Source organism: Bombina bombina, chromosome 6 (genome assembly GCF_027579735.1).
Source record: "Bombina bombina isolate aBomBom1 chromosome 6, aBomBom1.pri, whole genome shotgun sequence".
In the NCBI taxonomy this organism is placed as follows: Eukaryota; Metazoa; Chordata; class Amphibia; order Anura; family Bombinatoridae; genus Bombina; species Bombina bombina.
The window spans coordinates 868,383,685-868,410,655 of NC_069504.1; the positions used below are offsets into that span (position 1 = coordinate 868,383,685).

At 34.7% G+C, this 26,971-nt stretch overlaps 1 protein-coding gene across 2 annotated transcripts in view; it reads right to left on the minus strand.

Moving 5' to 3' along the window:
• Positions 1–721: 721 nt before the first annotated feature.
• Positions 722–26,971, minus strand: part of CLDN15 (claudin 15) — a 113,275-nt gene continuing 87,025 nt past the window's right edge. For both annotated transcript variants that reach the window (XM_053718339.1, XM_053718340.1), the window contains exons 3-5: positions 6,389–6,470; positions 6,085–6,195; positions 722–3,541 (exon numbers count right to left, since the gene is read on the minus strand). In XM_053718339.1, the coding sequence (XP_053574314.1) occupies positions 3,415–3,541; positions 6,085–6,195; positions 6,389–6,470 (320 nt within the window). In that variant the 3' untranslated portion in view covers positions 722–3,414. The remainder of the gene's footprint in view (positions 3,542–6,084; positions 6,196–6,388; positions 6,471–26,971) is intronic.

A 26,971-nucleotide genomic window follows, 5' to 3' on the forward strand; every position in this document is an offset into this window, starting at 1 on the left:
ATAGCAAAAAACCCAAATTGTCGTTTCTTGATTTAGATAGAGCATGGGATTTTACTTCTATTAAAGAATTTGTTTTGTTCGCTTGATAGACTTTGTTGAAAAGGATATCTAGGTAAGCTGCTGATTGGTTGCAGCACATACAGTATCTGCCTCTTGTAATTGGCTTACCAATGTGTTCAGCTATCGCCCAGTAATGCATTGCTGCTTTTTCATCAAATACGAAGAGAATGAAGCAAGTTTGATAATAGAAGTAAATAGTAAAGTTGTTTAAAATTGGATGCCCTCTCTGAATCCTGAAAGAACAATTTTGGGTTTTATATCCTTTTAAGGATCAAAACTACTCAGAACCCAATAACAACAGCTTAACACAGCAACGTTCTCTATTATAGGAAAACATCTCACTATAAATTAATGGCAGGAGAAGAACAATATTTTTTTCTGATTTGTGAATAAAAAGTGCATTTTTAGCATATGTTACTAAGTAGATTGTAAATCGGTTTCCAAAAATGTTTAATTGAACACAGTAAGTAAACTATGACTGCATACAAATACAAAAAAAAGTTGTTTAGGAAACACGTGAACATCTGTTTTTCATAAAAAATAAATAAAAGTATAATACATTTTAAAATCTCTTTTAGATGCAACAAAGAAAAACATTGATTTTAATGCCCCTTTAATTAACAGCAAAACAGGAATGCCCACAATGAATTATGCAAAACAATTCATGTCAATTGTTACTTTATTAAAACATTTATTTAGTATACAATTAGAATACATTTTTGATAAAAATAAAACATGTGTATGTGCATAAGCGATAGTATGTGAAACATTATATTGTACTGATTTTGCCTTAACAGATGATATAAAAATACAGAATATGGATCAGACACTGTGAAGTTTTTTTTTATATATCTAACAATACATTTTTGCTTTAAAGGGATACTTACCCACATTTTTTTCTTTCAAAATTCAGATAGTACACGCAATTTTAAGTAACTTTCTCATTTACTCCTATTATCAATTTTTCTTTGTTCTCTTTCTATCTTTATTTAAAAAGCAGGAATGTAAAGCTTAGGAGCAGGTCCATTTTAGGTTCAGCGCTCCCTGGATAGTGCTTGGTTATTGGTTGCTACATTTAGCCACCAATAAGCAAGTATAAACCAGGTTCTGAACCAAAAATGGGCTGGCTCCTAAGCTTTACATTCCTGCTTTTTTTTTTTTTAAATAAAGATAGCAAGAGAACAAAGAAAAATTGATAATAGGAGTAAATTTGAAAGTTGTTTAAAATTGCACGCTCTATCTGAGTCATAAAAAATTGGGTTTAATATCCCTTTAAAGAGTTTCATCTCTTCTTTGGTTCTTATTGTCTGATGATGATAAAAAAAAACTCACTGGCATGGAGTAAAATTGCCCCAAATCTCTTGGTTGCTTTTTTGAGTATTATATTGCAATGTACATCCAAAGCCCAGAATACTGTAGTTAGATAAACAGCTCGCTCTCAAGCTAAAATTTGCCTTTTAAATTTTTTGAGGAACATCACAGTAGTTACTTGTCTTTGATAATCTCTCAAGAGTGGAGACCTTCAGATTACTGGGCCCTTAAAGGGACATTAAACCCAATTTTTTTCTTTCATGATTCAGACAGAGCATGCAATTTTAAATAATTTTCAATTTTCCTTCTAGTATCTTAATTTATTTCATTCTTTTTATATCCTTAGTTGAAAAGAATACCTAGGTAGGCTCAAGAGCAGCAATGCATAACTGGAAGCTAGTTGTTGATTGGCGGCTGCACATAAATGCCTCTTGTCATTGGTTCACCAAATATTTTTAACTGGTTCCCAGTAGTGCATTGCTGCTCCTTCAACAAAGTATACCAAGAAAATTGAAAAGTTGTTTAAAATCATATACTTTATATATCATAAAAGAAAAAATGTGGGGTTCATCTCCCTTTAAAGATTTAAATAGCATTGTTAGTCCAATAAAAGTTTTTTGGGGTTTTTTGGCACATATAAACAATGCATGATATATCTCAGTGAATTTGTATTAACCCTTGTAGTAAGTAATTAGTGTATACTTTCTGAAATACTAGATGTTTAAGACAAGCAATGATACATTATTTAGGAAGGATCAGATAAAAAAGAAAAAAATGGTTCAAGAATAGTTGTAATGGTGAAGTATTTTTTTCTGTCAGAAATAAAGAAAAAAAGTTGCATCAAATCTCAACATTTATTAGATATTTAAAAAAAAAGAAATGGAGTGTTATTTGAAACTGTAGCTATATGATACAATTTCGTGGAGTTATATGGAAACGTATTTTTAAATACTCTGGCCTAGTTTCCATTGAGGTGATAAAGTTTGGAAACTGGTGGTAAACACATTTATCTCCATTAAAGTCTATGTAGAATTTTTATGTTACCACCAGCATTGAAACTTTACCACCTCAATGGAAAGTAGCCCTCTTTCGGGTAGAGATCGAAGTTTTTAAATTATTTTTAATTAAGACATATATTACAGATTAAATTAATTAGATTTTTGTTCAATAACACAATTAGTTTATATTATATGCAATATTATATGCATTATTGCCAAACTTTTCTTATATTTAGCATCTAAATACAATGTGTAATAGCAGAAGATTATGATGAGATAAATCACCATTTTGAAAATTTATATCTATGGCACTTATTTTGAAATGTAAAATATAGACTTTTTTTCTTTATTCTTGCGGAATTAATCAATTAATTAGCCAAAATAACAATACAATATGAAATCAACATAATGCACAATAAAACAACTCTTAAGAGTAATACAATCTTACAGTAGAAAAACCTTATTACCAATGTTTTATACAATATGAGAGATTGATGGAAAAATTTTCTTGACGCTTGAAAAATATATTTGAGTTCCCTCAACTTTCTCTTAACTTGGGACACAAAACAGATTCTGCTTCATTTTTAGAAATGTTTTAATCCAGTAGACGGTATTCCTTAAAACATAGTGAAAACAGGTATTCTTTTGAATAAACAGGCAATGACTCAGTTATGGTCAGAAGGTGTGCAGAAAATCTTCAAATTTGACTAGTTTTTCAGTTTTTCAATGTCTTCAGAGCCATTTTTTAATATTTCAACAATTGCTGTATTTTTGTACTATGTCAACGTAGAATAGGGCTAAGATCGTAATAATAAAATAGTTCATATGACGCTATAAAAAACCGGAATAAATGTTTACTGTAAAGTTGCAGAAGCGCGGTAATGTTCCTTTTTTTTCTGAAGAATGAAAATGCACAAGGACCAAAGTTGAATGGAATGGCAATGAGTTGTGGATTTGGCACCAGTTTAATATTACTAAAATGTGTTCTTTAGGAACAGATCTTTAAAAAGTTTATAACGCATAGTCCTTTTAGTCTTTTTCAGCTCTACACATATGCATTTTTGCCATATTTACAAATACTGTTGTTGGATTCATAACGTGGGAGAGCAGCTTGAGGGCCCGCTTTAGAAGATGATGCAGCATTGGTTGCACGGTAGTTGTAGGTGTATTTACTGTTAAAGAGACAGAAATATTATATAAAGTTAAAGAAGTAGACAGATGCGGTGAAACTTATCTATTGCCCATATAGATTTTACATGATTATATAAGTAGTTCCAATGAATTAATCTGAATTATTAATAGAGATGGGTGAATGTAATGCAACATTCCAAAAATGAAACAAATTTAAACAAATTCATTTGTTTCGAATTTCATATGTAATGTAATAGGATTTCTAAAGCTTTCTTTAAATGTAATATTTGATTGGAATTTTTGTAATAATTAGATTCGAATTATGCAATATTTAAAAAAAAAATGTAATCAATTTGTTTGTAATACAATTTCTAATGCTTTCTTTAAATATAATATTCGAATCATGCAATATTTGAAATAGAAACATTCTAATTGATATATTTATATCTATTATGTATCAATTTACTAAATTCCCTACCACATGAACTATTGAACTTCTGAAAAGTATTTCTTAAATCGAATGTTACATTCGAAATTTCGAATGTGGATATTCAATCTAATTATGAACATTTGAAAACTAAAGTAGCATTTAAAACCGGAAATAACTGAATTTTAATAGATTTTCATTCTTATCAACATTCGATTGTCCAAAACGAATTTCCAAAGGAGAGTGTATGGTGAGTGTTGTAGGCATGTGTGCGCTGTATGAGTGTGCATGTGTCTTATAAGTGTGTGTTGTATGATAGTGTATGTGGTGAGTGTGTTTTATGGGAGTGTGTGTGTTGTATGAAAGTGTGTGTGGCGAGTGTGTTTTATGGGAGTGTGTGTGTGTTGTGTGTGTGTATTGTATGAGAGTTTGTGTGTTATTACCTTTCTACAACACTTTAAATTTTGGAATCAGGAATAAAGTACACACATTTTAGTCACTTTGCCAAAAATTGCAGCTATCTTGTTGTATGTTATTTCAGAAATTTTCAGCACAAGCATAAAACTAGGGTCACGAAGGTATGTAGTATCATGGCACAGGGTCTTGGGGAAAAAGGTTTAAAGAACCATGCTCTATATCATAAAAGAAAAAATGTGGGGTTCATGTCCCTTTAAAGATGACAGAAAACTCTTAAAAGCGTGCCTTTTTAAATAGCATTGTTAGTCCAATTAAAGTTTTTTTTTTTTGGCACATATAAACAATGTATGATGTATCGCAGTTAATTTATATTAACCCTTGAAGTAAGTAATTAGTGTGTACTGTCTGAAATACTAGACGTTTAAGACAAGGTAATAGCAATCATAAAATATGGATAGGATTATATAAAAAAGAAAAAAATGGTTCAAAAATAGTTGTAATGGTAAAGTATTTTTTTTTCTGTCAGTGAAAACTTATCTATTGCCCATATAGATTTTACATGATTATTCTAATTTACTAAATTCCCTACCACATGAACTATTGAACTTCTGAAAAGTATTTGTTAAATCGAATGTTACATTCAAAATTTCGAATGTGGATATTCAATCTAATTATGAACATTTGAAAACTAAAGTAGCACTCAAAAACCGGAAATAACTGAATTTTAATAGATTTTCATTCTTATCAACATTCGATTGTCCAAAACTAATGTCCACAGGACTATTTATTCTACCAAACTAATTACACTTTCAGCACATCCTTAATTATTAACATGATTTTTGTACATTTATTCATATATTATATATAAACTGCTTCCTTTAAAGGTTATCACTCCTTCAATGCTACTCTTGATTATGAGTTAAGTGCAGCCAAATTCCATAGCACTAGGTTCATGAGTAGTGGTACATAATGACACAGATTCATGATAAAGAAAGAAATGCAGATAAATAAAATAGGCAAAACAAATACAGGATGAGGAGAACCCTGTTCTGAAGAGCTTACAATCTACAGGTTTAAAAGTGAGGAGACAGAAGGTGTGGGGTAGCTTGTCACATTGATTGTAGTTACAGCTCTGAGACAAGGACATACATGGTTTATGTTGTCAGTTAGGAACTTTCAGAAGTGAGTTGGTAATACTCTCTAAATAAGTGGATTTTAAATGCTTGCTTGAAGCTTTGCAAGATGGGAGACAAATTAATGGAGTTAGGCTGAGTAGGATAGGTGGAAGGGAAGTCTTGGAGATGGTAGTAAAAATGGTAGCAGATGACTGTCAATTGGATGTTGATTAAAGAGGGTGGTTTGAGGAGCATTTAGAGATATGTGAGGAAATAATTTGGTTGTGTGATTGTTGGGAGCTTTATAGGTCAATATTTTAACAGATTTTTTTATTTATTGATTTTTATTAGTTTTGGTAGATACATAGGATACAACCAGGTATATTAGTTTTTCTTGATAGTTCCTTTCGGTGCTCATTAACAGATTTTAAAGCATATGGGTAGACAGCGTATGGACTGGCATAACAGTGTAGCTGATATGGATCAGCAACATAGATAGATGAATGTTAATGACCTTACAGTGTAGGAATCTGAATGGACAACCTCACCATCATACGCACACCCAATGTACTAAGCAATAAATGCATTTGTAGTGTCAATATGATTCTTATTAAAACCAACTTACTTTGCAGAATTGTAGACTTGAGATTTAAATGAACAGCATAGAAGTGCACCTCCAACAACATCCAAGAGAGCTCCTGACCAGCCAACATAAAGAGCTGGCCCAATCTCATATCTGAAGAAAAAAAATGTAGTTAGTGCCATTGAAGGATAATGACTGTGTAAATTAAATTTATCTTGCAGAGACTTGCAGTTAGAAGGACAAGATTTAGTTTCATTGTAAAGGGACTCTAGACAAAAGTTTGCATTATGTCTGAATATAAATGTTTGTGTGAGTTCAACTGGGATGGTGGATTAATTTTACTTACTTGGTTCCTGGATATAGAGGGTCAAAGAATTCTTTTGTTATATTGAAGGCATACCAAGAAAGGGCAATCCCAGCACAGATACCTGAAGAGAATAACGGTAGAGTACAAAAGTTAAAATAACATTCAGCAGCTAGTGATGGACGTATTTATTCATGTATCACAATAGGTGGATTCAAATTTAATGAGTAATGGTAATAATGACAGTAAGTAAAAGTGGTTTAAAAAAATGTTAAGAACAAAGAGTACATTTCAACATAATATAATGTTTATCTATCTATCTATCTATCTATCTATCTATCTATCTATCTATCTATCTATCATCTGTCTATAAGTTTTAAGAATGCCTATGACAAAATTAATAATGTTAGACAAGTTCATTGTTTTGGTTTCTAATTGCAGACAAAACCCTTTTCCTCCTATTTATTTTATTAGGAAGGATTAATGTCTAGCTGACCCATCAGACTTTTCCTTATAGTTAAAATGTGTGAGGGACAGTTTTCTCATTTCAGATAAAGAGTTGCTTGGCTCTTTCAGGGTTAAAAAATCCAAGATGGCTATGTGAGCCAATCATGGGCTATTAATTCCTTTATAAAGTTGCAGTTGTGTAATCTATGATTAGGTTTATGAGGTCGGCGCAAGCCGAAGCATGTTAAGCCCTTTACTCTACTTGCAAGTATGATTTTTTATCTTCTGTTTTACACCATGTTTCATTAAAATTGTGCATATATCCCATGCTCCGCTTTTTTGCTGTTTTTCCATTTTCTCAATATCATTTCTCCATAGTAGTCTAAAGCAGATACCTAGGCCTTGATATTCAAAGCATTCAAGATATTCAAAGAAAATGGGCGTGTCCGAGCAATGCTGGCGAGAAACAATGTCTCTCCCATAGAAGCCACAATGAGAGCGTGACGTCTATTTGAAGTGGGCCTACACAGCACAGACAGTGAGCTTACTGAAACTAAAAATAAAAACTGCAGGACCTAAGTTTTATTACACATACTATAACTACCTCAGGCAAAGTAGTCTCGACAGCTAATAGATAGCGAGACAAACATGGTCACTTTCCTCCTCGCAACCTGCACTTCACTGATTTGAACATATCAATCTTGTGTTGATGTGTAAGACTCAAAATGCAGGCTACTCCCACTAGCATGCCCCGCTAACTCCCTCTGAATGCCTATAACTACGTCATGCCTAACCTACACTCACCATGCTCCACCTTGCTACCTCCCACCAACACCTATACCTATGTCAGAGATAGCTTACTGTCCCCCTCCACAGACCAGCTAACCTGCCCTGACCGCCTACACCTACGTCACAACTAACCTACACACACCCAGAATGCCCAGGAAAGTCCCTAATACTGTAGATGTGAAAGATAAAAAAAGAAGGCGCCACCATGGTGCACAATCAGATGATTCAAACACGCCAAATGTACAAGTAAGACCGTACTTACAAGCTGTATGACACTTGAGAAGTGTCACAAATGCCTTCTGGACTGTTGGGAGTCGTCCAGCTAACTCACACTGATGGATGTCAGAGCAGCTCTGAAGCGTGGGAGCGGCGACTGGCTAACAGCATGCAGTGACTAGCCACAAGCTCAGCGCCAAGCCGGATCGTTCACTGGTGTTAATGGATACACCAGTAAAAGTAGATACACTCTTGGATACAATGTATCAAAATGAATCCAAATGTTGAATAAAATTGTAGATAGTATGATTTGAAAAAGATGATGGTTCGTGGCAAAAGTCTAGTAAAAACAAACAGACTTTATTTGTAGTATAGCAGCACAACGTTTCTCGGTCTTTCCTGACCGTTTCCTCAGGTGCAATATACAAAATGATTAAAACCACGAACTTTTATTGCCGAGTTTTCGGCGTCTTCTAAAGTGAACAGCGCATGCGTGGAGGTGTGACCACTACAAGAGCTACCATTGGTTGTCATTGTCCAATGTTAGAGGGAATACTTTACAAGCCTCTATGCGATGTACACAGCATGAGTAGAAAACTACCACTCGTGTCATATATGCAAAATCGTGCAGGATAAAATTGCACAGGCACTTTTATAAGGGGTATATAAAATACGCATAGAAGAAATAAGTCTATGTCCATACAAGTAGTATAAATACGAGAATGTACATAATGTATGTATATGTTTTTATCAATGGGAGACTCTAAGTGGTGACACCAATTGCGCACACTAAAAATAAACATAAAGCAGGTAAAACTAAAATATCTATCAATCCAGATAACAAATAATATAATATTTGCAGGATAATACATCACAATACAGTAAAAATTAGCCTCATATGAGAGACCTAAAGTTAAAGATTTCTATAGCATAGAACGTAAATAAATGCGGAGGTGTACACAACAATAAATTATAAAATTGAATAAATAAATAAAAGGTGCAGATAAAATCTACTAGTAAAACATATTTATAAATGGTATGCAAATAAATTATCTAGCTATACATGCATATATGTGCCTATGCATGTCTCGTATCTCATGAGTATGGCTGAAACCACAACCCATAAGACACCCCACATGAACTACGATATATCTATCCCTATCTATATAGATATAACAATCATGTTATATCTATATTATATTTGCATATGTATTATGCAAATATAATATCTAGCTATACATGCATATATGCACCTATAACGTCTCATATCACATGAGTATGGCTGAAACCACAACCCATAAGGCATCAAACATGGAATACGTTATATCAATCCATCGCCAATAATGTTGTATCTATATTAATTTTCACATAAGGCAATGGTGGTAGAAGTCATCATAAAGATACCATCAGCAAAATATATGTAAAAAATATATTAAAAAACTAGTTAAAAGCTGCCATATCGATATTGGCATTGAGACCACCAGGGGACAGACTTTTGAGTTTCCAAATCCAAAAGGTCTCCCTTTGTCTCAAATGTAAAAACCTGTTCCTGCCCCACTTGGGTAGGATCTGTTCTAATGGGAATATAGAAAAACAATCAGTAGGTGAAGAGTGGCAAAGACTGGCATGTTTGGGAATACTATGGTTTTTGATATTGTTTTCTATGTTTCTTTTGTGTTCCCCCCACCTCTTTTTTAGGGGCCTGGAGGTCCTCCCCACGTATTGGAGCCCACATACACATTCTAAGAGGTAGACAACAAAGGGAGAATCACACGTAAAATGGGAATTAATGTTAAATTTTTCTTTTGTGATAAATGAACTAAATTCAATTCTATTTGGATTTGTGAAAGCACATAGGCCACAGTGTGCACGATTACATTTATAGAAACCTGGTTTTCCTAGTAGTGTAGAGTCCCTATTTTTAAGGGTATAGCTATTTGTTTTGTTTGTAGGCTGATGTACTTTCATGACTACCTTGCTGGGTGCCAGCTTATTTTTTAAGGTGGGAGCTCTTCTATAAGTACATATTGGTTGTTTACTCAAAGTGTTGGTAAGAAAAGGATCATTCTCTAGGATATACCAATATTTTTCTAAAATGCCTTTGATCTTTTTGTGGTTGTTGTTAAATTGTGTTACAAATCTAACCCCAGTATTTTTAGACTTATCTTCTTTATCAGTCACATGGTTGTCCCTTGTGTATTTAAAGAAAAAATCTTCCCTACATTTCCCTCTGGCCTCAAGGAAGCTGGTCTCAATTAGACTACTCGGAAAATTCTTTTCCAAAAACCTTTCTTTTAAAAGGTTAGCCTGTATGTCAAAAGTTTTCAAATCAGTGCAGTTTCTGCGCAACCTACAGAACTGATTGTATGGTATATTCTTTTTCCACGGTAGGTGGTGGTTGCTTTTAAAATTAAGATAGCTGTTAGCATCCACTGGTTTGAAAAAAGTTTTGGTAGTGATGTTGCCCAGATTGTCCCATTCTAATATCAAATCCAAAAAGTCTATACTTGTTTCATCCATTTTGGATGAAAACTGCAGCCCCATATCGTTATCATTTAATTTGTCAACAAAATTTTGGGCTTCTATAGTGCTGCCTTCCCAAATGAACAGGAGGTCATCAATGAAACGGCCATAGAAGACCAGATTCGCCACCGAGTCTGAGGAATAGATGTATCTGTCCTCAAACATGCCCATGAATAAATTGGCAAAACTCGGGGCGAATCTGGTCCCCATGGCCGTTCCCTTGATCTGCAAAAAGAATTTTTCTTGATAGACAAAATAATTATTCTTGAGGACAAATAGGATACATTCCAAAAGAAATTTCCTTTGTTTCTCTGGCATATACATGTCTTGTTTTAAGTAGTATTCAATGGCATTTATGCCTAAATCATGGGCTATATTTGAGTACAAAGCCGAGACATCACAAGTAAGCCATAAAAGTTTCCTATTTTCCTTCTTAATTTTAGATATCTTATAAATGAGATCCGGAGTGTCTTGAATATATGAAGTTAGAGTGACCACTGATTTTTTTAGGAATTGATCCACATATTCGGATAGACTACATGTGAGATTGCCAATACCCGAAATGATCGGCCTCCCGGGAGGATCCACCAAATTTTTGTGGATTTTCGGGAGATGATAATAATAAGCCAGACTCGGGTTCGTAGGGATTAAAAAATCCCTTTCTTTTTTAGTTAAAATACCTTCTAACCAGCCACGGTCAACCATTTTGACCAGACTGGCCAGAAATTTATTAGTAGGATTGAAAGTAAGGATTTTGTAATACTGTTTATCATACAGAATCCTATCGGCTTCTCTTATGTAGTCTACATGATTTTGTATGATAATTCCTCCACCCTTATCCGCTTCTCTGATTATTATGTTATTATTGGAAGCTAGTCTGGATAGGGCCTTGCCTTCATAAATATTCAAATTGGAATCTTTGGTTCTAGCTCTTGGTAATTTGCCAAAATCTTCTAATACTAGTTTTTGAAATAGTTCAATATTTAAACCTGCATTAGGTGGGTTAAAATTAGATTTAGGCGTTAGATTTGAATGTATGCAATCTTCAAAAAGATCAGCATAAAGAGTATCTGGATCAAAATATATAATGTCCGTGGAAGGACGTTCACTCATGTCATGAGTTAAAATTGGTCTATGGCCTGAATCTTTTAGTTTCTTTTCACAGAAATAACGCTGCAAAGATAATTTGCGGACAAACTTGTTCAGATCAACAAACAAGTCAAATAAATTGTGATGGTTTGATGGACAGAACGATAAGCCCCTATTTAAAACACAAATTTCTTCGTTGGAAAGAACATGATTGGATAAATTATATATATTTTTTCTCATGCGTTTAAGTTTCTCTTTTTTGGAAGTCTTGCCTCTCCCTCTGCTGCCACGTTGGCGTAAGATCTTTTTCTTGGTGTAGTGGTAGCTATTTTTTCTCCCTCTTGGGCCCTTTCTAATTGTTTTAATCTGATTGGTGCATGTCTGAGGTGTGGCGGGGTGTACATCTGTTTTTGTTCGTACTGAAAAACCTGAGATTTATTAATCTGTCTGTTTTCATCTCTTTGATAGCTATTGTTGTAATTAGTTTCATTTGGTTGGACTCTAGAATTATTCCCATGGTACCTGTTTTGAAAACTACGGTTATTGTATTCTATCTCTTCCTCCCTATAGTGTTGTTGATTATTATTTTGATACTGGTTATATCTATATGTGTGTGGACTGTTGTTAAAATCCTCTCTTTCCCAGTTAGAGGTTGAGGGTTGACCATATTCTCTATGGTTAGAATTAAATGGAGTATTATTTGGGTTCCTAAAACTCAAATTTTTCTTTTTATCTCTGGGTTTCTTGTAATTAACTTTTACCCATGGTTTCTCCTGGGGTGTATCAATTTCCAGTGAACCACTATTGTGTTCACTTTCTAGAGTTCCCTTTTGAAAATCATATACTTTGCCTTCCAGATAATCTTTCTCATCTCTAGCTAGTTTTTTGATTTTGGTGTGTATAATTTTCTTTTGGAATGTATCCGATTTTTCTTGTACTTCTTTTATGTATTTAGTGTAATCAGAATTAGATTCATGTTTGATTAAAATATTCTGAATCTCCTCAATATCAGACTCTGTTTTGTTCAAAAGAGTTGTTCTAAACTCAATTAGTAAATCTATGAGTTTTAGTGAACAGTCTGTCAGAGTAGCCTGCCATTTCTCAGTCAACTCTACATCTTGTTTGAAGGAACATAATTTTAAAATTCTGAGACCTCTAGGGATCTGACCTCTCTCTTTATACTTTTTGAGTGTATCTATATCCCACCAATGTCTGTGTTCATTTTTTAAGGCATCTTCTAATTTGTGGAATAATTGTACCATGGAGAGATCATCTATGATTTCATCTGACATATCTTGTATGTTCTCATGGTTACTCAGGGCTTCCCTATGTTTAAGTCGTTGGTCTCTGTTTTGCATAGTGAATGTGTTAAAAATGAAAATATATTGCACAATAATCTGGTGACCCAGTTATATGATTGTAGTGTGTAAAAGTTGTAATGTGATACAATAATAATAAAAAAACAATAATAGATGAAATCACATGTGGTGCATGATGTATATATATATACAGTATGTATAGCAGTGCAGTAGTTACAAACAGGATAAATGAACCACTGTTCAGATTAATGTGAAGGTGTGCAAAAGTGCACACAAAAATAAAAATAATATATATATGTGTACAAAATAGTGCGATATCGAAAGGTTTAGCTACCGTATAACCACATGTATAGTGGCCGGTATAGTGATATATTACAAGTAGTCGCTAACAGGTCATACCCAAAGAACAAGAAGATAATAAAATGTGAAAAAAAAACAGTGCGCCAAATACCTGTGTATAATAAGTAAAAATATCAACATATAGTGCAATATTATAATGAAATACCCCTATATGTGTATACAGGGGTAAAAATTACAAAATATATATAACAAAGTGAAAAAAAGTCCCAATCAAACCAATCTAGTAGATGGTGGAAATGTGATATTGGACAGTTCGTCTAGTCCATAATCCAGATTCAAATGTCTGGAACAGATGGCAGGCTGCTTCTTCGAAGTTCTTGTTGGTGTCCCAAGATGTTATGATCTGTAGATGTGAAAGATAAAAAAAGAAGGCGCCACCATGGTGCACAATCAGATGATTCAAACACGCCAAATGTACAAGTAAGACCGTACTTACAAGCTGTATGACACTTGAGAAGTGTCACAAATGCCTTCTGGACTGTTGGGAGTCGTCCAGCTAACTCACACTGATGGATGTCAGAGCAGCTCTGAAGCGTGGGAGCGGCGACTGGCTAACAGCATGCAGTGACTAGCCACAAGCTCAGCGCCAAGCCGGATCGTTCACTGGTGTTAATGGATACACCAGTAAAAGTAGATACACTCTTGGATACAATGTATCAAAATGAATCCAAATGTTGAATAAAATTGTAGATAGTATGAGAAAGATTATCTGGAAGGCAAAGTATATGATTTTCAAAAGGGAACTCTAGAAAGTGAACACAATAGTGGTTCACTGGAAATTGATACACCCCAGGAGAAACCATGGGTAAAAGTTAATTACAAGAAACCCAGAGATAAAAAGAAAAATTTGAGTTTTAGGAACCCAAATAATACTCCATTTAATTCTAACCATAGAGAATATGGTCAACCCTCAACCTCTAACTGGGAAAGAGAGGATTTTAACAACAGTCCACACACATATAGATATAACCAGTATCAAAATAATAATCAACAACACTATAGGGAGGAAGAGATAGAATACAATAACCGTAGTTTTCAAAACAGGTACCATGGGAATAATTCTAGAGTCCAACCAAATGAAACTAATTACAACAATAGCTATCAAAGAGATGAAAACAGACAGATTAATAAATCTCAGGTTTTTCAGTACGAACAAAAACAGATGTACACCCCGCCACACCTCAGACATGCACCAATCAGATTAAAACAATTAGAAAGGGCCCAAGAGGGAGAAAAAATAGCTACCACTACACCAAGAAAAAGATCTTACGCCAACGTGGCAGCAGAGGGAGAGGCAAGACTTCCAAAAAAGAGAAACTTAAACGCATGAGTAAAAATATATATAATTTATCCAATCATGTTCTTTCCAACGAAGAAATTTGTGTTTTAAATAGGGGCTTATCGTTCTGTCCATCAAACCATCACAATTTATTTGACTTGTTTGTTGATCTGAACAAGTTTGTCCGCAAATTATCTTTGCAGCGTTATTTCTGTGAAAAGAAACTAAAAGATTCAGGCCATAGACCAATTTTAACTCATGACATGAGTGAACGTCCTTCCACGGACATTATATATTTTGATCCAGATACTCTTTATGCTGATCTTTTTGAAGATTGCATACATTCAAATCTAACGCCTAAATCTAATTTTAACCCACCTAATGCAGGTTTAAATATTGAACTATTTCAAAAACTAGTATTGGAAGATTTTGGCAAATTACCAAGAGCTAGAACCAAAGATTCCAATTTGAATATTTATGAAGGCAAGGCCCTATCCAGACTAGCTTCCAATAATAACATAATAATCAGAGAAGCGGATAAGGGTGGAGGAATTATCATACAAAATCATGTAGACTACATAAGAGAAGCCGATAGGATTCTGTATGATAAACAGTATTACAAAATCCTTACTTTCAATCCTACTAATAAATTTCTGGCCAGTCTGGTCAAAATGGTTGACCGTGGCTGGTTAGAAGGTATTTTAACTAAAAAAGAAAGGGATTTTTTAATCCCTACGAACCCGAGTCTGGCTTATTATTATCATCTCCCGAAAATCCACGAAAATTTGGTGGATCCTCCCGGGAGGCCGATCATTTCGGGTATTGGCAATCTCACATGTAGTCTATCCGAATATGTGTATCAATTCCTAAAAAAATCAGTGGTCACTCTAACTTCATATATTCAAGACACTCCGGATCTCATTTATAAGATATCTAAAATTAAGAAGGAAAATAGGAAACTTTTATGGCTTACTTGTGATGTCTCGGCTTTGTACTCAAATATAGCCCATGATTTAGGCATAAATGCCATTGAATACTACTTAAAACAAGACATGTATATGCCAGAGAAACAAAGGAAATTTCTTTTGGAATGTATCCTATTTGTCCTCAAGAATAATTATTTTGTCTATCAAGAAAAATTCTTTTTGCAGATCAAGGGAACGGCCATGGGGACCAGATTCGCCCCGAGTTTTGCCAATTTATTCATGGGCATGTTTGAGGACAGATACATCTATTCCTCAGACTCGGTGGCGAATCTGGTCTTCTATGGCCGTTTCATTGATGACCTCCTGTTCATTTGGGAAGGCAGCACTATAGAAGCCCAAAATTTTGTTGACAAATTAAATGATAACGATATGGGGCTGCAGTTTTCATCCAAAATGGATGAAACAAGTATAGACTTTTTGGATTTGATATTAGAATGGGACAATCTGGGCAACATCACTACCAAAACTTTTTTCAAACCAGTGGATGCTAACAGCTATCTTAATTTTAAAAGCAACCACCACCTACCGTGGAAAAAGAATATACCATACAATCAGTTCTGTAGGTTGCGCAGAAACTGCACTGATTTGAAAACTTTTGACATACAGGCTAACCTTTTAAAAGAAAGGTTTTTGGAAAAGAATTTTCCGAGTAGTCTAATTGAGACCAGCTTCCTTGAGGCCAGAGGGAAATGTAGGGAAGATTTTTTCTTTAAATACACAAGGGACAACCATGTGACTGATAAAGAAGATAAGTCTAAAAATACTGGGGTTAGATTTGTAACACAATTTAACAACAACCACAAAAAGATCAAAGGCATTTTAGAAAAATATTGGTATATCCTAGAGAATGATCCTTTTCTTACCAACACTTTGAGTAAACAACCAATATGTACTTATAGAAGAGCTCCCACCTTAAAAAATAAGCTGGCACCCAGCAAGGTAGTCATGAAAGTACATCAGCCTACAAACAAAACAAATAGCTATACCCTTAAAAATAGGGACTCTACACTACTAGGAAAACCAGGTTTCTATAAATGTAATCGTGCACACTGTGGCCTATGTGCTTTCACAAATCCAAATAGAATTGAATTTAGTTCATTTATCACAAAAGAAAAATTTAACATTAATTCCCATTTTACGTGTGATTCTCCCTTTGTTGTCTACCTCTTAGAATGTGTATGTGGGCTCCAATACGTGGGGAGGACCTCCAGGCCCCTAAAAAAGAGGTGGGGGGAACACAAAAGAAACATAGAAAACAATATCAAAAACCATAGTATTCCCAAACATGCCAGTCTTTGCCACTCTTCACCTACTGATTGTTTTTCTATATTCCCATTAGAACAGATCCTACCCAAGTGGGGCAGGAACAGGTTTTTACATTTGAGACAAAGGGAGACCTTTTGGATTTGGAAACTCAAAAGTCTGTCCCCTGGTGGTCTCAATGCCAATATCGATATGGCAGCTTTTAACTAGTTTTTTAATATATTTTTTACATATATTTTGCTGATCGTATCTTTATGATGACTTCTACCACCATTGCCTTATGTGAAAATTAATATAGATACAACATTATTGGCGATGGATTGATATAACGTATTCCATGTTTGATGCCTTATGGGTTGTGGTTTCAGCCATACTCATGTGATATGAGACGTTATAGGTGCATATATGCATGTATAGCTAGATATTATATTTGCATAATACATATGCAAATATAATATAGATATAACATGATTGTTATATCTATATAGATAGGGATAGATATATCGTAGTTCATGTGGGGTGTCTTATGGGTTGTGGTTTCAGCCATACTCATGAGATACGAGACATGCATAGGCACATATATGCATGTATAGCTAGATAATTTATTTGCATACCATTTATAAATATGTTTTACTAGTAGATTTTATCTGCACCTTTTATTTATTTATTCAATTTTATAATTTATTGTTGTGTACACCTCCGCATTTATTTACGTTCTATGCTATAGAAATCTTTAACTTTAGGTCTCTCATATGAGGCTAATTTTTACTGTATTGTGATGTATTATCCTGCAAATATTATATTATTTGTTATCTGGATTGATAGATATTTTAGTTTTACCTGCTTTATGTTTATTTTTAGTGTGCGCAATTGGTGTCACCACTTAGAGTCTCCCATTGATAAAAACATATACATACATTATGTACATTCTCGTATTTATACTACTTGTATGGACATAGACTTATTTCTTCTATGCGTATTTTATATACCCCTTATAAAAGTGCCTGTGCAATTTTATCCTGCACGATTTTGCATATATGACACGAGTGGTAGTTTTCTACTCATGCTGTGTACATCGCATAGAGGCTTGTAAAGTATTCCCTCTAACATTGGACAATGACAACCAATGGTAGCTCTTGTAGTGGTCACACCTCCACGCATGCGCTGTTCACTTTAGAAGACGCCGAAAACTCGGCAATAAAAGTTCGTGGTTTTAATCATTTTGTATATTGCACCTGAGGAAACGGTCAGGAAAGACCGAGAAACGTTGTGCTGCTATACTACAAATAAAGTCTGTTTGTTTTTACTAGACTTTTGCCACGAACCATCATCTTTTTCAAATCATACTATCTACAATTTTATTCAACATTTGGATTCATTTTGATACATTGTATCCAAGAGTGTATCTACTTTTACTGGTGTATCCATTAACACCAGTGAACGATCCGGCTTGGCGCTGAGCTTGTGGCTAGTCACTGCATGCTGTTAGCCAGTCGCCGCTCCCACGCTTCAGAGCTGCTCTGACATCCATCAGTGTGAGTTAGCTGGACGACTCCCAACAGTCCAGAAGGCATTTGTGACACTTCTCAAGTGTCATACAGCTTGTAAGTACGGTCTTACTTGTACATTTGGCGTGTTTGAATCATCTGATTGTGCACCATGGTGGCGCCTTCTTTTTTTATCTTTCACATCTACAGATCATAACATCTTGGGACACCAACAAGAACTTCGAAGAAGCAGCCTGCCATCTGTTCCAGACATTTGAATCTGGATTATGGACTAGACGAACTGTCCAATATCACATTTCCACCATCTACTAGATTGGTTTGATTGGGACTTTTTTTCACTTTGTTATATATATTTTGTAATTTTTACCCCTGTATACACATATAGGGGTATTTCATTATAATATTGCACTATATGTTGATATTTTTACTTATTATACACAGGTATTTGGCGCACTGTTTTTTTTTCACATTTTATTAAGTCCCTAATACTGCCTACACTTACATAATGTCTAAACTACACTTCCCTTAAATGCTCCAGCTAACTCCCACATACTGCCTACTGTCATAAAAATACCTCACTATAATAAACTATACTAATTAATAAACCTCCCCATTATAACTATAAAGCTATCTTGCTAAAATTATAATCAATGTTAAAATATGCTTAAATGACGGAGGACCAGCAGAACCTCGTCGGCCTTGCTGGGCTCCTGGAACTCAACGGCGGACCGGAATTGAGCCCTTGAATTACTTGCAGTAGGCTATTGGCAGTAAAGGGGTTAATAGTTTAGATACTTGTGGTGGGTATGTGGCAGTTTAGATCTTTATTAGTGTAGTGTTAGTTTGTGATCATGGTTCGGTTTAGGAGTATTAGGATTAGCGGTTCAGCATGGTAGTTATATTTCAAAGGATCTTTTTCCTATACATCGACAATATGGGCAGAAATGCTGGGTGTTATCCATAGCCAGCATCACTAACCATTGGCATGTATAGTAAATGCCTCTCTGCAATGCCCCTATGTTGGGAACTTAGCATATTTTGACAGACTCGCTAGACATAGCGGCGGATCATTTTGAATATTTTGCCGCTTATTAGCACATTTGATCATCGGGCCCCTAGAGAGTAGTCATAGCCATGTTTGCAAGAGTAGTGCCTATCCATAAATGTGGTGAGATAACCTTGGTTTCTAACTATTGCCCAATATCATTGCTCCCAGTATTGTCAAAAATCTTAGAAAAATGCGTCCATACGCAACTATGGGAGTTTTACCAACAATCTAACTATCTGACCCCTGATCAATCAGGTTTTCACCGGAATCACTCCACTACAACTGCCCTCCTGAAAGTTTGCAACGACATCCAAACTGGCATGGAACAAGGAGACCTAACTGAGGCTATTTTCCTTGATTTTGCAAAGGCCTTTGACACAGTAGACCACGACATTCTACTGCTCAAACAAATAAACTCAGGTATTGGTGATCGTCCGCTAACCTGGTTTCAATCATATGTATCGGATCGATCCCAATATGTCTCCATTTCTGACAGTGACTCCCTCCCTCTTCCAGTCACGTGTGGTGTTCCCCAAGGTTCCATTCTCAGCCCCCTACTTTTCACATTATTTATAAATGATCTGCCAAATGTCTGCAAATCCTCAACTGTAAACATGTACACAGACGACACAGTAATCAATGCAAGCAAATCCGATCTACCGCAGCTTGAAGCAGTGCTCCAAGACCAGTTCACAGAGGTAGAAAAGTGGATCTCAAAAAACAAATTCTTCCTAAACACTGACAAAACTGTCACAATGATCTTTGGAACGGGACCTAAATTACACAAACTACAAAATTCCCATCTATGCATCAAAATAAAATCAAATTGCACACTGACCGCAGTCCACTCTTTCAAATACTTGGGTATGTTGTTAGACCCCAATCTATCTTTTGGCCTCCACATAGAAAACCTTGCATCTAAACTTTATCCAAAACTAGGTACCCTGTACAGAAACAAATCCTGCCTAAGCCCTACAGTAAAGGAAAAGATTGTACTGCAAATGCTGATGTCAATCGTGGATTATGGGGATGTAGTATATGCACCTGCACCGCAAACTCACCTTAATAAACTTAATACATTGTATAACTCGTTCTGCCGCTTTGTGCTACAATGTAACTACAGGACCCACCATTGTGACATGCTAAAAGAACTAAACTGTCGCTGGAATCCAGACGCACCCTCCATCTTTCCTGCCTTGTGTTTAAGAGCTTTTCTGGGAAGCTCCCACCCTACCTGAGCAGAATGCTCTCCCCGGCTATTCCCACCTCCTATAACCTCCGATCCAGTACCAGCACATTATTTAGTTTGCCTCAATACAAAAAGAAAGCGGCACAATCCTCCTTTTCCTACAGAGCACCACAATTATGGAACGACCTCCCGCACACTTTCAAACCTTCCCCATGCCTAATATCCTTTAAGAGATCCCTCTCTACATAACTCAAAACAGAATGCGCCTGTCATGGTTGATTATATATTTCCTACCTGTTCTATGTTAAATTTTGTATATATTGTGTATTAATATTGTTTTTATAATTTTATTTTACCCTATTGTATCAATGCAATGTTTTGTGGTCCCAGGACATACTTGAAAACGAAAGAAATCTCAATGTATCCTTCCTGGTAAAATATTTTATAAATAATAAAATATATATGGACCATATAATATCTAGAGTGCCCTTTGACCTGTCATTAGCAAAAGTTGAAGTTGTGTTCTCTTGTGTGTTTGTATGTTTCTTTTGTCAGAGAGGAGACCGAATTAGCCCTAACCCTATTGTACAACTATGTCTAATTCAACAAATTCTCAAAGAACAAGAGTCCTGACAAACTAGTGTGTCACATGACTGTGTCTCAGAGATTATTAAAGAGTCATGAAACCCTAAAAAAATATTTCATGATTCAGATAGAGAAAACAACTTTCTAATTTACTTCTATTATCTAATTTGTTTCATTCTCTTGGTATCATGTATTGAAGGAGCAGCAATGCAGTAATGATTTCTAACTGAACACATGGGTGAGCCAATCACAATCAATATATATATATATATGCAGCCACCAACCAACTGCTAGAACCTAGGTTCTCTGCTGCCTCTGAGCTTGCCTAGATAAACCTTTCAACAAAGTATAACAAGAGAAGGAAGCAGATTAAATAATAGAAGTAAATTGGAAAGTTGTTTAAAATTGTATTCTCTATCTGAATCATGAAAGAAAATGTTTGGGTTTATGTCCATTTAAGGTTAGTTGTGATACATTATAAAATAGTTTAAATAGTTTAGAGTAAGAGGTGAAAATAATACTAAATGTTGATAATGTATTTCTTTATCAATGTTTGGGGTTTATTTTAGATACATTTAGTAGTATAAACTATACTTTAGCAGGTCCTCTGGTTTAGTTGATTAAAACAACACTAAAAAACTGCTGGGCACAACATCAACAGAATCATTACTAATACTACTCACCGTCATTGCCAGCTCTCCTCAGTCTTTTTCTTATTTTAAGTGTTGGTTTAGGGGGCTCTAATGTTTTATACTGGGTGCCACATACATTTTGGGGCTCACATATTGTTGCTCCCTGTGATACAAATGGTTAACATTCACAGATCAGTGATGTTGCCGTATTTTTACAGCTGTATCATGCACTTCAAGTAAGTACACACAATACAGGGCAGATGGTTTATCTTCTTGGTAATTTTTATATATAACAAAAATAAAAAGTCCAGCAACATTACTGATCTGTGAATATGTACTGCTTCTGTCAGAATGCTTAATTTCCAAGATGGTGGCAACCATCATGAAGATGTGGAGCTTCACCAGACCGCACCAGTGAGATGTTAAAATAACAGAACTGATTTCAAGAGAGCTACAGGCACAGGAGGAAAAGCAATGAAAAAGTGAGTAGTAACTACACTATTGTAGTTGTACCCAGCAGTTACATTAATCACTTTTGTTTCACTAGCCAATGTATATTAGTATTATCCTTACTTTATTTTAAATATTGCCATATTTCTCTATTGTATTTGCTCCTTTAAAAGGGAGATACTCCTCTTTCCAATGACTCTCGTTTCTCTTTTTTAGATGCAAGGGGATACAGGCAGTCCCCAGGTTACGAACAAGATAGGTTTGTTCTTAAGTTGAATTTGTATGTAAGTTGGAACAGGCACTTTTTTTCATATGAAATTCTAGCCAAACATTTTTTTAGTTTTGGATAGCATAGGGAAAAACTTGTTTTGCTATCTGTGCCCTGTTCAGAAAATTTCACATCACTTTCTGTCCTTGTGACAATTGGATTTTGAGTATTTTTGGGTTATCCTGGAAAGAAGGATTGGCAATAAAGCTCTATTTTCTCCGTTTGTAAGTACAATTTGTACTTAAGTCGGATGTCTGTAACCCGAGGACTGCCTATATATTTTGCTGCCTATACAGAGTCAAACATATATCCAACTTGGAGAGGGGGCATTCTTGCCCACCTTATGGACTGACATGGTTTTAATTAATCCATGAAAATAAACGTCCACATTATACTTGTCTTATTCATATATAAAAGGCTTTGTTACTTGATAAAAAAAAACAAGAAACGTTTTGGGATCAGTATCCCTTATTCATGCTATACACATAATACACTGAAATGCCCTTTTAAACACTTTATTTGTCGCCCTTCAAAAAACTCTCTCTGGCGCCCTCTGCTGTATCTTTTTAGCATAGTACATATTATACACACATTAAAATCTGTATTTCATTTATAACTTAACAATTTCAATTTCAACCCTTTTCTATTTAAACATAGGTTACTTTATGCAATACCATCAGCCTGACAAATTAAATAATCTACTTTTAGCTATATTGTACTATTGGCTATATACCTGTTACCAAAATATTGGCTAGTCAAACTCCCTATTGAGTCCATTTGGGACCATTGTCCCCACTCTATTGATCCAGTACATTTCTTCCTGTTTTAGAACTTTCTCCTGGTCACCTCCCCTTCTCTGGGGGCCTACGTAATAAATGACTTGCCATCTCAATTGGCTTATGCTATGTCCCTTTTCTAAGAAGTGGTGTGTCACTGGGGCATCCTTATCCCCACATCTAAAATTGGAGTGGTGTTGACTCATTCTGTCTCTAACTTTTCTCACCGTCTCTCCAATATAAATGAGGGAACATGGACATTTTATTAAATAAATTGCATATGAGGAAACATGGACATTTTATTAAATAAATTGCATATGGGGAAACATGGACATTTTATTAAATATATTGCATATGAGGAAACATGGACATTTTATTAAATAAATTGCATATGAGGAAACATGGACATTTTATTAAATAAATTGCATATGAGGAAACATGAACATTTTATTAAATAAATTGCATATGAGGAAACATGAACATTTTATTAAATAAATTGCATATGAGGAAACATGGACATTTTATTAAATAAATTGCATATGAGGAAACATGGACATTTTATTAAATAAATTGCATATGAGGAAACATGGACATTTTATTAAATAAATTGCATATGTTGTTTAAAGAAGTTCCTAATTTCTAATTTTTGTCCACTTCTGGGCAGTGACGTGCAGTAATAGGAGGCAGGGTAGGCAGTGCCTACCCTGTCCAATGAGGGAAAAAAAGAATTTAATTAGAATTTATTAAAATTAAAAAAAAGTGTTTATTATTTCATTCACAATGTTGGCCACGCCCACCTTTGCCCAAGGGTACCCCCCCCCACCCCCATGCCATGGCGATATTTGTTTGTGTTACATATGGTATGGTTACGGTAATACGGTATGTATTGTACTGTAGCGCTTTGCGCATGCGCAAAATATTCTCCTCTATCTTCTCTATCCATTTCCATTGTTGCGCAATTAGGAGGCAGTGAGCCGGTCCGCTGCCCTCCATTAATTGCGCAACAATGGATCTGGAGATGCGCCACCCACTGGTGAATCTACAGGGCCTGCTACAAGCTCCAATGGAGGCGGTTCTCAAAACCGCCTCCATGATGAGCTATGTAATTTCAGCCAATCACAGCTCCAGCAGCACTGCGGGGAGGCGTGCCTGCTGGGCTGCTGATTGACAGATGTGGGGCCATGTGACCAGTTTGACGTGTCACCGTTGCGCGCGCCGCTCTGACACAGTGGCGGGAAGACTGAGTAAGTGTCAGTGGAGGGAGCTGCTCTTGTGCGTGCGTGCCGCCGTCCGACCACTAACCACTTCTGTCACCGACGGTCACGGTCCACTGAGGAGTCAGGACTTGGAGACTTGCTGCAGTGCCTGGAGGAGCAGGACTCAGGAGGAGAGGAGAGGACTGACCGTCACCGACGACGACCCGACCGGATTGAATATTCTTATCATCAGGTAAGGATAAGGAGGAACTGGAAGCCATGATTTAAGCCAGACTGTGTGACCTGACCACTAAGTTAGTTTAAATTTTTTAGTAGTAGTATTAGATACTATTAGTACTGTAGTTAACCTAACCAGTGACTGGTTAGGTTAAAACTACTAATAGTATCTAATAATTATACTTATACTACTACTAAAAGATTTAAACTAACTTTAAAAAGTTCATAATGGGAATGGATGCTGCTGAAGCTGATTATTGTTTATGATTATATCTTAGAGAGTAGACTTATATTAATTAATTTATTATTGTAATGTACCCGGTCCCTCCCGTTGCCATTGGTAGTGCACTGCAGGAAAAAATATAGGTGCTGCAATTTAGTAACATCTTGACTGCCTCTCTAGCAACCAAAGGGTTAAACTTTAGTAAACAATGCATTCTATTATTCACAGGGTAAAAAAAAAAAAAGTTTAACCCTTTGGTTGCTACTAGAGAGGCAGTCAAGATGTTACTAAACTGCAGCACCTATATTTCACTGACAATAAATTATCTAAGAGATTAGATTACTTAGTTTAATCAAATATAATTTATAATATAATTTATATTTAGTAATTGTTTAAAAATTATTTAATGTCTTCTAACCATATTATGTAAATAAAATTATGTATATATATATATATATATATGTATATATATATATATATATATATATATATATATATAATAATTATATGTATATAAAATATTTATTTATATTAAAAATGTCTACCAGTAGTACCTACCCAGTACCCACTACCCACTACCCAGTCCCACTGTAAAAATATGTTTGTATTGTATTAGCTTATTTAAAATAAAAAAATGGGGTTAAAACTAAAGTCAAATGCGGTAAGCATGAACAATCCTAGTTATTGGACAGTCATCTGTTCTCTACAGATGACTGTCCAATAACTAGTAGGATTGTTCATGCCAATAACTACTGGTAGACATTTTTAATATAAATAAATATTTTATATGATATAAGTATTATATATATATATATATATATATATATATATATATACACATATTTTTATTAACATAATATGGTTATAAGACATTAAATAAATAATTTTTAAACAATTACTAAATATAAATTATATTTGATAAAAGTAATCTAACCTCTTAGATTATTTATTTTTCTTTTTGAAAACTTTAAGTGTTAAAGGGACATGACACCCACACTTTTTCTTTCATGATTTAGAAAGAGAATGCAATTTTAAACATCTTTCTAATTTACTTATATTATCTAATTTGTTTTATTCTCTTGATATTATTTGCTGAAAAGCATATCTAGATATGCTCAGGAGCTGCTGATTGGTTGCTGCACATAGAAGCCTCGTGTGATTGGCTCACCATGTGCATTGCTTTTTTATCAACTAAGGATATCTAAAAAATTTTAGCAAAATAAATAATAGAAGTAAATTGTAATGTTGTTTAAATTTCTATTCTCTATCTGAATCATGAAAAAAAGATTTTGGGTTTAGTGGCCCTTTAAGTAATAGGAAATATTATATTAACAAGCAATGAAGCACATAGAATTGTGTAAATAACGTATTTTTATTACATCAAAAAATTCAATATTGTGCAATAATATTTAAGAAAGCAGACAGTTATGTGTATAATTTGTGTTCATATTATCCATTCAGATGCTGACATATTAGCTATTATTGGAGCCCTTCTTAGGCCTCAGAGTGTGTGCAGCCCAGTAGCCCTGAATTTGCACTTTTTCAGAAGAAACTTAGAAAGTCACTAGTAATTGTAATTGAAGATATAATCATTTATTATATATGATCAATTTATCATAATTATAAATTAAGGTTAAAGGATTTTTTTTCCTGACTGACATACATTCTGTCTGATTAGTTAAAGGGTCATTCTAGTCAAAATTAAACTTTCATGATTTCATGATGACTTTCCAATTTACTCCTATTATCTAATTTGCTAAATTCTTTAGATATCCTTTGTTGAAGAAATATCAATGCACATGTGTTAACCAATCACACAAGGCCTGTATGTGCAGCAACCAATCAGCAGCTAATGAGCATATCTAGATATGCTTTTCAGCAAGTGATATCAAGAAAATGAAGCAAATTAGATAATAGAAGTAAATTAGAAAGTTGTTTAAAATGACATGATCTTTCTAAATCACGAAAGAAAAAAATTGGGTTTCATGTCCCTTTAAGTTTTTTTTCTTGCTACTGTGAGTTTGGCAATGTGTTCTGTACTCTGCAGTGCTTAAAACAAAAGTCATATTATACTAAAGTATAGCCTTAATAATCACAATTTCTTTGCCACCTGCAAAATTACAATTCAGTCAGTGAAAGGAGGACAATCATGTGATTTTATTTTAAAATAGATTACATCATGTCAGCAGTTATCTGATTCTGCCATAAGAAGATTAGAAGTTAAGTTTGTTTGACTCAGAAC